This window comes from Platalea leucorodia (genome assembly GCF_965183815.1).
Source record: "Platalea leucorodia genome assembly, chromosome: W".
Classification (NCBI taxonomy): Eukaryota; Metazoa; Chordata; class Aves; order Pelecaniformes; family Threskiornithidae; genus Platalea; species Platalea leucorodia.
In genome coordinates this window covers 43,574,366-43,588,479 of record NC_138859.1, presented here as the reverse complement: position 1 = coordinate 43,588,479, position 14,114 = coordinate 43,574,366, and the positions used below count along the sequence as shown (strand labels likewise).

General features: G+C 43.0%; 1 protein-coding gene across 1 annotated transcript; it reads left to right on the top strand.

The window, feature by feature from the left end:
* Positions 1-1,809: 1,809 nt before the first annotated feature.
* Positions 1,810-7,256, top strand: LOC309601806 (follistatin-like; the record flags this gene model as incomplete). Its single annotated transcript, XM_082334939.1, has 6 exons — positions 1,810-1,891; positions 3,783-3,974; positions 4,395-4,613; positions 4,978-5,202; positions 6,242-6,472; positions 7,174-7,256. The coding sequence occupies 6 exons, from the start codon at positions 1,810-1,812 to the stop codon at positions 7,254-7,256; spliced, it is 1,032 nt and encodes a 343-aa protein (XP_082191065.1).
* Between the last annotated feature and the right edge of the window lie 6,858 nt (positions 7,257-14,114).

Genomic DNA, 14,114 nt, shown 5'->3' with positions numbered 1-14,114 from the left:
CGACGAGCCGAGACGAGCTCTCTGCCTCCGGGGGGGAAGACCAGCCCCTCGAGGCACCTTGCGCCCAGGATCCGTCCCCTCCGGGAGGAGAGGCAGCTTTTGAAACCGGCCCTTTATTTGTGTTTTGCTATTAATTGTTAATGTCATCTGCCATTAGAGGGCACTAAGCAACCCTGCATTAACGCTGCTCCGGCGAGCGAGGAGGGAGAGGCAGGGGGAGAGTAGAGCACGGCACCAATTTGGGAAAAGATTAAAAAGGATGTGGAGTCCAGGAGCTTCTGAAGTGCTCAAAATGCCCGGGCGCTGCTTAGGACGATGATCATAATAATAACAAAACAAAACAAATGCAGCGAGGTCAATCATTTACCAGTCTGCTTCTTAAAGCGTGTGACCGCAGGTGGTACCGAGGGACATTGTGATTCATGCCCACTTTCAAAGCAGGACCAGGGCCCGGTCTGAGGCACCCAAACAACTGTCTTCTAATATTAGCACGGCTGTATTTCTGGATCTATTATAGTCTGTGGGATCTTTTATTAAGAGATTAGCACTATCTCCTGCAGTTGGTGGAAAAAAGTCTGTTATCACTGAGTTATTTGCAGTTGTGGGGAGGGGGCGGGCGGTGGGGGAGCCGGAGGGCGGGAGCGGGGAGGAGGGGTGTGGGGAGGGCCGGGCGGAGGGCGCGGGCGGCCGCGGCGCACCGGCCCCTGACCCGGCACTGTCCGGGCATTCCTGTCTGCATACTTCGCAGTCTGTTGTGCTTTGGTGGCTCAGAAAAGCGAAAGAATCTAAATTAAAAAGGCAACTTTTGAATAAACAATACCATTTTCCGTTAAGGAAATTGTTTTGTATAAAAGGAAATATCGCCTACTCATTTTCATTCAGCGGTGCCAAAAAATGTTATAAATGAGAGACCGCCAACTTTTCTAAGGGGAGAATAATGCCAGACTGTGCTTAATAAACTAGTACTCTAGAAGTTCATTATCGATGTTGCAATCTTTTCTGATTCTGAAAGGAGACCGCCTACTTCGCCCCCATTCCCGTTTCGTCCTCCCGGGCTCCCAGTGAAAAGGCTGTCACTTGGGCACAGCCTTAGCTATTAAACTGTTATTTGGTTCTTGTTTGTTTGTTTGTTTGTGGTTGGTCGGTTGGGTTGGTTTTTTTTGGGCCGAGTCCCGCCGAGCGAGCTGTTTGCGCGCCAGCCGCCTCCCGCCCGTCGGAGGCGCGGGGAGTGGGATTTATTATTAGTAGCGACTTCGCAACCTCCGCACCTCCGCGCACCCACCCGCGCCGTCGGGGGGACAGGGGCGCCCCTCGCGCGGCGGCGACCTCCGCGGATCGCCTGCCCCCGCGGCGTGGGCGCGGCCTGCCGCGCGCCTCGCAGCTTGCGCGGGCGCCGCCGGCTCCGCGGCCGCCGGGGCTTGCGCTGCCTCCCGCTGCTGCGCTAACAGCTCCGGCGTCTCCGCCGCGCAAGGCTGGCGTGGGGCTGCGCGGGTGCGCTCCGGTGCGCGCGCCTGTGTGTGCGTGCACCTAAAGCAGATAATTGGAGAGGGTTTCCAGAAGGTGGAAAATGTCACCTGATTCACACTGAACTTTTTAAATCTCCCCACCCCCGAGCAGACACACACACACATTAGGAGACCGCCCACCGCAGACAGCTAGGACCCCCGTATAGATTTAAAGAGAGACTGCATTCACAGCCTGACGTTCATTCAATAGAGCGATCATAAGCAGGCTGGCTAGTGCTCGCTCCCTCTCCCTACTCCCCCTCACGCTGTTTCTGTGTCTCTCTCACTCCCTGCTGTACTGAGGATGTTAAATCAGAGAATCCACCCGGGCATGCTCTTACTCCTGATGTTTCTGTGCCACTTCATGGAAGATCACACAGTGCAGGGTAAGACCAGATTGTTTATTCGCAGATATATTTCTTTATTATTATTATTGTTTTCTGTCTTTTGGGCACGGTTTAGTTTGCTGCGGTGTTGAACGCCTCTCTCCAAGGTCCAACAGGACAGAAGTTAACTGTGGGCATGGGATCGCTTTGTACCGAGGTGCAGAGGTGTCATTTAGATCCCTTTTTGATCGGATCTTCGCACTGCTCTGCATAGGCACAGAGGACAGATGAGGATGTTTCTTGGTATTTATTGTTATTATGCAGCATGAATGAAGAGCAGCATCGCGAGGGAACTTTCCCAGTCTCGGCTCCCGAATGAGTGTTCAAAGTTTGTTGGTAATTTAGCTCGGATTTTTATCTCGCCTGCCTGACGGAAAGAGAGGTGATAATGGGGAGCCCCACAATTACAGCTGACATTTTTAGAAACCAATAAGTGGTCATTTTCCGGATATTCCTTTAATATTGGGATTTCCTCCCCCCCTCCCTTTTTTTTTTTTCCCCGAATAAATATTACTGTGTTGTAAGCTCTCCTGCACTGAAGAGTATGCTTAAATAAGTTTTTTTTTCCCCATGAGAAAAAAACAAACTCGAACCTGCTATTGACAACTCTTAAGAGCCCTCTTTCGACACAAGGGAATATTGATTTTTAGTTTTGGGGCTTTTTTGCCTTATCTTGACCGTGTTCCAACCACAACCTGGATGTCTTACCATTGCTTGTTTTATCATTGTTTTTTTCTCTTTTTTTTTTCTTTTCTTCCCCCACCGAGTTAGAGCATAAGTTAAGCTAATGTAGGCAACTGTAAGACGCAAAACTTTTTTTTTTTTAAGGGCGTTGTTTGTTCAATGATTTTTAGCGGGGGGGGATCTTCCCCCGCGCCCAGCGACATCTCGGCTGGCCGATCCCGACCCCGACCCCTCGCTGCGGTACATTCCCATCGAGTAAGGAGGCAGGATCGAGCCCTGGCTGGATTAGCACCAGAATCAATTGGTATTGAGTTGCTGGAGAAGTCACATTGGTTATTCGCGAGAGACTCATTCCAACCAAAACTCTCCAGCTAAAAAGGGGGGGTTTGCTTGGACTAATGTTCTTGGCTTGACTCCACAAATAACAGGGATACAAAAAAACCCCAAACAACCCCACTCTATCCGATTTAAGGACAGTGTACTTTCCTCTGAAATGCTTGCGGAAGAGACGGCGCCTATAACTTTTCCAGCTTGATCGATTTTTATAACTCTGTAGGGACTTCCTACTCTATGTGCCCTTTTATTTTGTGCAATTTGCTCACTTTTTTTTTGAGCTCTGCTAACTTATATTAGTGAAGGAAAGACATTTGTTAATAGAAGCAGCAAAATGTGGAGATTTCGAAAGACTTCGCTAACAGCAAATGTTCCCAATTCGTGCAGATTGCAAAATGGGCTGGGACTGAAACTCTGTGCGGCACTAAAACAATGCTGCTGTGCAGCCGCGGTGAGGAGGAGAGGGCAGGGGGAGGAGGAAGGAATTTGCAAGCGCGATTTTCTTTTTTTCCCCTTTTAAATGCACATCCTTTTCAAGCCTCTGTCACGTGCCGGCAGTGCTCCTTCTGTTCTACATATGGAATAAATACCTCCGAAAACTGCCTCGTCCTGTTTTGATCGGGTCTTTTCTTTCTTTCTGTTTTTTGGGGGTTTTTTTGGTGTTTATTTTTGGTGTTTGGTTTTGGGTTTGTTTTTTTTTTAAACTGCGCTCCCAAATGGGCCGGAGTAGCTGCGGGTTATGAAATGGGACAAATACAAGTAAACAGTCTAGTAAAAGTCATTGCAAGGCGCACGTGTTGTGTCTGGGTCACTGGTGACTGCCACTGATCCGGCTGGATGTCTCCTTCTGCCCCTGCGCCCCCCCCCCCCGCAGCTGGGAACTGCTGGCTCCGGCAGGCGCGGAACGGCCGCTGCCAGGTCCTCTACAAAACCGACCTCAGCAAGGAGGAGTGCTGCAAGACCGGCCGCCTGACAACTTCGTGGACGGAAGAGGACGTCAACGACAACACACTTTTTAAGTGGATGATTTTTAGTGGGGGAGCCCCAAACTGCATCCCGTGCAAAGGTGAGGGGGTGCTGGCGAGCTGTTTCTTGCTAAGGAGCGGTTCAGGCAGGGACTGGGCTGGGGGAGGAGGAGGGGGGAAGAAGCTGGAGGGGGGCAGCGCAGTCCTCCTGCTTCCTTCCTCGGTGGGGGTTTGAGGCGCGTCTCGTATCAGCCCCGGGATCAGTGAGGGAACCCCCATTTCTTCTCGGCCACCGTGCACATCGGAGGGAGGAGGGGAGCGACCTCCTCTCCCCCCTGCCCTCGCTGGCGGGGGGAATTTCCTTCGAGTGGTGTTTCCTGGAGGGGGGGAAGGTGTCTTCTCTTTATGCCCAGGGGTCACAGTGCAGTGTCTTTTTTTTTTTTTTTTTCCTTTAAGCAGTTTTGACACCAGGTCTGTTCTGCACACTCGGTACTAAAGTGGTGCCTCTTTCCTTCCATCAGAAACGTGCGAGAACGTGGACTGTGGACCCGGGAAGAAATGTAAAATGAACAAGAAGAACAAACCTCGGTGTGTTTGTGCTCCGGATTGCTCTAATATCACTTGGAAGGGCCCCGTGTGTGGCTTAGATGGGAAAACCTACAGGAACGAGTGTGCCCTTCTCAAAGCCAGATGTAAAGAACAGCCTGAACTTGAAGTCCAGTATCAGGGCAAATGCAAAAGTAGGTTTGCAAATCTAATCCGATCTCCCTCAAATGCCAAAGAGTGTGTGTCTGAGTATAGGGAGGAGGAGCTGTTGGACGTACTTTCCCACAGGAACCAGAGCAATGTTCCAGATGCTGGGAGACTAACTAAACCATGCTCAACAAGCAAGGACGTAGCTGGATTGAGAGTTCCCCATAGTCTAGCAGCACTTGTGTCCCACCAGCTGCCCTGAGATGAGAAGGTTTTGTTCAGTGGCCCTTAAATGAGGAGAGCTGCTGAAGGCTTTTATCTGATCATTTGTTTCATTGTGTCACCCATTCACTCCTCACTGGGGCTCTGGGATCTCCTATTAATCATTGTGTGTTTCCGTCTTTATTTCAGAGACCTGTAGGGATGTTTTATGCCCAGGCAGCTCCACATGTGTGGTTGATCAAACTAATAATGCCTACTGCGTGACATGTAATCGAATTTGCCCAGAGCCTACCTCCCCTGAACAGTACCTCTGTGGGAATGACGGCATAACTTATGCCAGTGCTTGCCACCTGAGGAAAGCTACCTGCCTACTGGGCCGATCCATTGGATTAGCCTATGAAGGAAAATGCATCAGTAAGTATCTTGGTCGGAGGGGTAAGGGTGGGGGGAGCTTCCTGGCTCAGCTGTTTCAGAATATCGTGTGTGGAATTGGATGGATGTAGTGAGCGTTGGGGAGGAGGAGAGACTTCCAGCAGCCTGGGTTTGTGCTCCCCTCCAGGAAAAGGAGAGCCAGGGTGAGCTTTGCCCCAGAAAAGATTGCAAAAGGGGTGAGGGAGTAGAGGGCCTGATCCTGCTTCTCTTGCAGTCGCTGTGGGTGCTGACATTAGTATCTATGGGGAAGTACCTGCCATTAAATAGATGATGACATGATTACAACATAACAAGGTCTCAATATTCAGTGGATCTAGATTCCTTGGAAACAATTGTCTTCAAGTGGTCTTGGCAAAGCTTGCGTTAACTTAATTGGAAGCATCTGATCACTTTTTCCTCTTTAAAAATATTGCAGAGTTTGGAGACAGTTGGTGGGTGAAGATAGGAAAATAATCTCTGTGCATCCTGACATTTTGTATTGTGATTTCCAGAAATGAGTGATAGTGAAGCATGTTACGAGGAAGCACCTTCAGGGCAGCCTCTGCTCCCCAAAACTGCTGGGGGGATTCGGGGAAGTCCCAGGCTGCTTTTAGTTGGCATAGGTTGAGGTGAATTCCCTTTCTAATCTTGCAGGCAACTACTCTATGTGGGTTAGTTTAAAAATAATTTATTTAGAAATGCTGAATGTGTTGGCAAATTCTGCACTTACTGCTAGTTTGGGGAGCTGAATTTCCACTGACATCAAATGGAGCAGGAAGGTCATGTACAATTAGCAAATGTAATTCTGTATTCCCAGGGCCAAGCTCTGTTGGCACAGCTGTCTTTCCTCCCCCACATATAGGCAGGCAATGGTGTCCAAGGGACTACTTGCTTGAGCAAAATCAGCAAGTATCGTCACATCTACTGCATCTGAGCTTTATCTATTCACAGTTCATGGGGGAAAGGGAATTTGGGGTTGTTTGTTGCTTTTCTTTTTCCTTTGTCTTTTCACTTACCTCTAGTATCCTGTGTATATTTTTAGAAGCCAAATCCTGTGAAGACATTCAGTGCAGTGCTGGGAAGAAATGCTTGTGGGATTTTAAGGTTGGCAGAGGTCGGTGCGCCCTCTGCAATGAGCCATGCCCTGAAAGCAAGTCAGACGAGGCAGTCTGTGCCAGTGATAACACAACTTATCCAAGCGAGTGTGCCATGAAAGAGGCAGCCTGCACCATGGGTGTGCTTCTAGAAGTAAAGCACTCCGGATCTTGCAACTGTAAGTGAGATTTTTAACTCTGAAGGCAATCCTTAGGTAATGAAGACTTACACTTTTAAACATAAGAAAGCTTGATTTAGAGATTCGAGATATGGTACAGGTGCCATATAAGTATGTATCTATCACACACACACTTTGGTTACTGATAAAATGCAATAGATCTCCAACAACCAGCTGGCTTTCAAGTTGGAGTTTTGGGGCTATTCTGAGGACAAGTCATTTTGTCAGAAAGGGGTTGCCCTAGGAGTGTAATTCTAGTGATTTTTTTCCTAATTTGTCTGCTCTCATGTGCTTTGCTGATTGCTTTATTAACATCTGGATAAACTCTAACTGTGTCCAAAAGAACAAGCTTAATGGTAGCACATGGGCACCTGGTTTAGCACAGTTGCCTCTACTAACTCTGAATGAAGGACACAAAGCAGTTAAACCTAGAACACAAGAGCGCTTTTTATTTGATTTCAGGAATCTGCCAATAAAACCTGAGCCATTGATTCTTCAGAACTTTCTGCAGTTATGACTTCATAGATTATGTATAAAAAACCTTATTGCATAACAGCAGATGCCAAAGAGCATCTCACTACAAGTTGCATAAAATACAACTATTATGGCTGTTCAGAGGGCTTTGAAAACATGCACTGAGCTGCTTCTGTGCTGTTGTTGTCCTTATTTAAACAACAGCTCCCCTGTATTCTCCCATCTAGCCATTAATGAAGACCCAGAGGAAGAAGAGGAAGATGAAGACCAGGACTACAGCTTTCCTATATCTTCCATTCTAGAGTGGTAAAACCTCCATCACTATTGGAACAGCCATTGGGCACAAAATCAATGATGTCCATACTGTAAATAAGTGTATGCTTATTTATTTTGGGGAGAAAAAAATATATACATATAGTTGAGTCTGGTAGACATTTATTTATACTGTGTCATGTTTTATAATTTATACATAAAATGTCTGGTTGACTGTACGCCTTGTTTTTTGAAGAAATTTATTCGTTAGGGGAAGAGCAGTGTTATTTATTGTGAGGTCTCTTGCTTGTAAAGCTAAGCTTTTATTTTTTCTTGTAAACTATAAAAGTCCATTCCTTTGAGCTTACCCACATGATCTCATCTCTGTTTCACTTATGTTAACTCTTTTCCACTTTAACAAACTTGCATGTCGGTTTCTGTTATGTTTATTTATTGGATTTTCTGCTTGCTGGTTGTGTACATAAAAGATCCCTCCCTACATAAAAGATCCCTCGGGTTTTTGTTTACAAGGAATCTTGACTGACCAAAAGGCATTGTAACTGACTTAAATATACTTCCAGGGTGCAGTGAGGCGATCTTTAAGGAAACTTCTTCCACTTCACTTTACTTCTGATCACATCATGTACTGAAGTGATTTCAATGTGCTGAGCATATATACTGTACTATACGCATTCCGGACTCAAAGAAATCAGATTATGAAGGTTGTTAATAGCTACAGGGCTAACTGTAATAAGAATAAAGGGTTTATTTTATTTTTATTGTTTTATTTTTTTGTAACATGCATAAATGTTTTGTCAGTTTTTTCCTTTAAGATGGTCTTGCAGTACCACTTTCAAAGTTTTGTTTTCCCAATCAGTGTGTCACTAAAAGTTATATCAAAGCTTTATCAGTTCAAGTTTCTTGCTTTTCATAATACTTTTTTTCTGATGTAATTTTATATTTTCAAACATGGTGAGTTTAAATATAAATTCATTTAAATATATAGTTTTGTACTTTTCTACCATGTAAATGTGCAATGTATATAAAAGTTATAATGTGTATTTGTAAATAAATGATGAGTGAAAAAATAAAAAATGGAGTTTTCCCTAGAGGCAGTCCTCAGTTTTTGGTTCTAAAGGGTTCTGGCCCTCTGGTGCAGAGAAGACATACTGGTGGTTAGGGGAAAGGAGGCTTGTGCATGACATAGCAGCAAAACACACTGGTTAAGGCCAAAGCTTTCAGCTGACATTGATTCAAGAAACCCTTTTTTCAGACAGGAGCAATGTCTCCAGTTCATTGGTATTAATTAATTTTAAATCCAAGTACACTGATGGAGAAGAAGAGTTTTGGCATTTTTGTTTCCTTCTCCATCCTCTAAATAAAGTGTCTGTCATTTCTTGGACATACTTAATTTTCATATTTCTAGGAGGTTTTGAACATGCATTTGAATTTTTGCTAAGCTTCAGATCCATGTTACTGGAGATGAAGTTGTATCACCATTTTAGACAACTGATAGAAAAAGCAAAACATGGCCCAGTTGCCTAAATGCATGATGTGTAACAATTAGCACAAAAGACCAAAAAAAACCCCAAACAAAACCCCAATTCATCAAAGAACACATTATCACTTGGAAATTATTTGCCCCCAAAAGGAAGGTTAATTCAGAAATTCTTTTTGATGAACCAATATTCAGACTGGACACACTTTTAAGAATGGATACTAATGCAGTGAATTGAGGAAAGGTAACAACCATAAGCACAGCAAGGACCAAAATGCTACCTGGGTTATGCTGCTCTCCCAAATAAGGCCCCACTTATCAAAATTTCTCTATCATACTGCATAAAAATTAAAAATATACCTAAGCACCTTATTCAATAGTGTTTAAGTACTTTGCTGAACTGAGGTTTGAGAGCAGAAGTTGACTTACCCATTTTGTTTAAATACAGATCATTTTAAGGGCTGCTCCTGCTATAAACTAATTTGTTATGGATTGTTTAGCATTATCCAAATCAAATATAATTTATTCATCTATGAATACATAAAAACTACAGGTGTGCATTTATAATATATTCAAAATAATAAAAAAAAATACTGCCCTTCATCCTCCTGCTGCTTCGTTTAGACAAGTAGTCTCTTTGGAAGGAAGTACATGATGAGATGAGCAAAGGGAGCAGGATTTTAGTCTCCTGAGGGCAACAGAACCCAGAATAAAAGAGAACGGGGGCTGGGAAAACAGAGGGATGGAAAAAGAACCTATCGGAAAATCTCTTGAGGAACTAATAAACAGATGACAATGACATAGAGACAAAATGTTTAATAGATGTGGAGAGTATCAAAGGAGATTCTTCTCAAATTCAGATAGGTGCCAGCTACTTCATTTCCAACAAAACAATGGCATTAAAAGACTGTTTTTAATTGTAAATATATTTACATGTCTTACAGAAAGACTGTAGCAGAACAGGATTTCTGGGTTCTAATTTTATGCTGGTTCACAAAATAATTTTGAGAAAGTCACTGACAGCCAAATTCAAAAAAGCAACAAAAATGCCAGGAAGCTATATTTATGCATGTACATGTACGTGAAACAGCCACAAAAATCTACATCAGGTCTTTGCTGATAAAATTCTGCTGATAAAAAGTTCTGCTATTGCATTTCCCATCGCTACTGCTATTTCTATACCGCTGAAAATCTTGAAACCTACCTTGCACCTGCCTGTGATGTACAGGTGAGACATCTCCCGAGAGACTTCATGAGGTAGGCATCTTCTGAGCATGCCTAACATACACCAACCTTGGCATAAAGCACAACAGTCCCAGAGACTTTCTCACAGAACATGTCCAGAGGTTGTGGCAGCACGACTGCCAACATTTTACATAATATCATACTTGTAGATAAGGCACTTGTTTATGAAGTGAGAGATGCAGATTCACTGCCAGTCTCTTCCTGAGGAGATCATTCCCATATCTCCCAAGAGTGCATCCACCACCAGGTCAAGGTGAAGTTCAAGCTGGAGAACTGTCTGTCATGCCTGCTGAAGCCATACTTCTGCATTGGAGAGGAAGCAAGATTCATTGAGAAAGGATATTTTGCAACCCTAATAAGTACTCCTTTTGAAGAGGAAGTCCTGGGTTCTTGCCCCAGGGGCTGCCTACACATTTTGCATTTATAACTGAGTAACATACATAAATAGTGCTTGAAGCAGGGGCCAGAATCCAGGTTGCCTCCCCTTCTCCTTCCCGCAGTAGGTAAGTGCCTCCATCCTTAAGCTATAAAATCATGTTTAACCCTCTGTTTAAATCAAGATTACAAATCTCACATCTCTTTCTACACTGAGTCATAGTTACAACAGGAGAGGCTTTACTTTTTTCTTTCCTCTCTTCTAGGCTTGCACATGGGGAACTTCCTGGGAAGTGGAAATGTGAACTTAATTCCCTCAGTCTAAGGAAGGTGCTGAATCTGTTTTTTCTACTTCCTGTTTTTTTTTTTTTCGTGTTTTTTGTTTTGGTTTGATTTTGTTTTGCTTCCTCTCTTAATGCACAGGCTATCCTGGATGTTGTTTAAATGAAGAAACAGAAACATCTGGATGCCTAAGTACAAGAAGGTGGTTTCCAGCTCTGAAACCATCTTGCACAAGCTCCTAAAACCAGAAGAGAAATAAATTTTCAGAAACATCTTTCTCTTCAGTGCTTTCTGTCATCTGACATATGTATTCCCCTTGCTGTAAATCACATTTCTGAAACTCCTAGTTCACCGTGGTGTGTACTTGGGTACTGAATCCCAGGCCTGTGAACTCCATTCACAAATGCAGGCGCTTAAAAGTCAGGCACAGTAACACAGAGTGGAGCGCGTATGCTTGAAAACAGTAACCCATATTCTGGCATTTAAGTAAAATCAGCTTAATTCCAAGAGACCCAGCTTGAGGCATTTGAACGATAAGAAAAAAAAGCCCTGGTTCCCAAATGTATTTGTCTGTGCAATACATGCAAGCGAGTATACATAATTTTGATCACACTCGAATGCATTCCTGATAGCTGTTCATATGACAGACTTAAGAGCAATATAAGGGACCTCTTTTGCACCTTTTACCTCTGCTTGCTTTCTGCCTGCTAATACACCTCAACTAAAACTACATTCCAAGCCTCTCAGTAAATTTCAAACAGCTGCCATTTCTTTTTTTTTATGGCATAAAAATGTTTCCTTCTTTCCCTCCAAATGGGAATCAGGTGAAATTAAATTTCAGTATGCAGTGCTATTCTCTAGGCAGTGACATTTTACTATACAATGAATCACCAGCACAGAAACATCTGTATCTTATCCCTTTGAAGAACTAAAATTCCATGCTTTCTGGTGAAGCATAACATTTGTACATAGACCAAGGGGTTCACAAGCTATCAGATTTTAAATTCATAACTCCCTAAAGATAAGGCAATTACATTTTTTTTATATATTTCTGTAATTCCAAGGCTTGCCTGACCCATTATGGCAGAATGAATTTTGCAGGTAGTATATGAAAAATAGTACCCACAAGTTAACTCTTTAAAATATTTTTTTTTCTGATAGACATAAATACATAATGGACCTTAGTGGCTGGATTTTGCTGATGCTCACTTGGGATTACCTGTATAAATCACAGCTTCATTACTCCTAAACAATGTGGCCAAAGAAATTATCACACAGTGGAGAAATATGACATGAAAACAAGGTAAGAGCCATAATGTTCAGCTCAGAGACTGATTTGGAGTTAAAACCATACATATGGCTCGTTTTCCTGTAATTTATAGGTACATTCTTTTGATCTCTTAATCTTTAAATGGATTTGTTCAACTTCGCCATGGGATTGAAGAGCACTAATGTGTCAGAAAACTGAGAAGGAAGGAACTTTGGACTTTGATAACAGCTAATCAGACCTACTAGATGCAGTTACAGGATAATGATTTTACCAAGGTGGTCCAGTGTAGATTTGAATGTGTAAAGGCCCATGAATTTCCACCAATGCAACTCAGTAATAGCATCTGAACCTCCCAGTGCTTCAGTGAGGTCTACAGATACTCAGAACTCCCCAAAATGAAACCACTGCATTCACATTCAAGAACTAAATTTTAGTCACCTGGTTTTAAAGATTTTTGAAATATTTTAAAATGAATGTTGGAACTATTTTTGATAGCATGTTAGAGGTTCACAGCAAAGGCAGCATTTAAAAAAAAAATCATTATTACTCTGGGTAGCATGATTGTATGTAAAAATATAGTTTTACATAAGAACAGTTTTAAAATCTTTCCCAAGATCCCTTAGCAATTTGGAATGCTTTTATTCAGATAACAGTGTTCCTATTGATCTTCTGCTGAGCTTCATGTTATGTACTCTTATTTTAAGTTTCAATCACTTCGTATTTTAAGAGGCACCTGGAACTACAAGGATGATGTTGATGGGTGGCTGCTGTTAGAAACACTTAGAAGATGATACTAAAAAGTGCTACCATTTGATTTCTGAATTAGAAGCATTGCTAAAAGAGGTCTCAGGGCAAGATATGTAGATAAACCAGATGATAGGTAGTTATGCAAGTCCTTGGACAAGGTGGCATTGATGACAAGCGAGCCCAGCAGAGGCCCACCAGGATGCTCAGGGGCTGGAACACCTGTCCTGTGAGGGGAGCCTAAGAGATGGGGCTGCTTCTGCCTGGAGAAGGGAAGGCTTTGGGGGCACCTCAGAGCAGCCTTCTCCTGCCTACAGGTTCACGCTGGGTATAAGGAAAGCCTTTTTCCCCACGAGGACAATCCAGCAGATGATCTCCTGACATCCCTTCCAAGCTGAATTATCCTATGATCCTATGAAGAGGTATGTCTGCCCACTTTTAAGTCTTAGAGACTCCAAAATCAGAAAGGAATGTCCAGTTAAAAAGAAACAATTCCCTGAAGAAACATTTATGGAACAACGATATCACCACAGCTGTTGGATGCAATTGTCAGCAGGAATATAGAGTGTTCCTTTTCTAATATGTCTTTCCTTTACACAGTCCTTAAGTTATCCTAAAATTTCCCATAAATGCTATTTTCCCATTGATTTTAGAGAAACTTTTTGCTGTGCAAAGAATGCAGTATCTATTCACTAGAATATTCATTCTGTGCAGAGTAGAATGCGTAGTGGAGAAAATGAAAGCAAATGCACAAAAGTTTCTGTCTGTATTTTTAAGTGAAAACAAGTAAATAAGATGAAAGAGTGAAGTAGTTAAAATGCAGTTTAAAACTATTGTATTGTTCAGTTTGCAAATTTTTTTTTAGGACTGACAATAATTCTCAAAGAGACAATAACAAGTACCAGCTAGATTGGTCAAGACAGCAAGGAAAGAAAAAAAAATCCAAGGCAAGACACTTGGAAAAATAATGGATAATGCCCACTGGAGCAATTAAAAAGAGCCCTGCAGGGATGTTTCCCATAATCTTTTCCCACATACAGATGGTTTAGTCAGAGCAATTCAAATCCTTGTTTCAAATGGTGACTCCACCAAAACTGCAAAAAGCCTAAAATGCTTGGCATAAAAGATATACAAATATTGAGTATTTCCACATTTGGACTCAACCTTTAGAGAAATGAATTTTCATTCATTTTATGAGAAAGGAAAAAGGGACTGAGTCTATCTCTATAAAGATACAGACCCAGAGCTCCAAATTTACACAGCCCACAAACTTGAGAGTTGCACTTCCCAACCCAGCATGCCTGGAAGCTGTGACAATTCATTTATTAATCTTCCCGGCATTCTCCACTTATGGGCTCTGATGGAACTTCAGCCTTAATTGAAAGGCACTTGCCACTGTCAGCAACCTAGCAAGCAGCACCACATGCGCTGATGGGGAGAAATCTAGCCAGGGCCCACAACAGAAGTCCAATCAAAACCCTCATTTCCTATCTGGAAGAAAG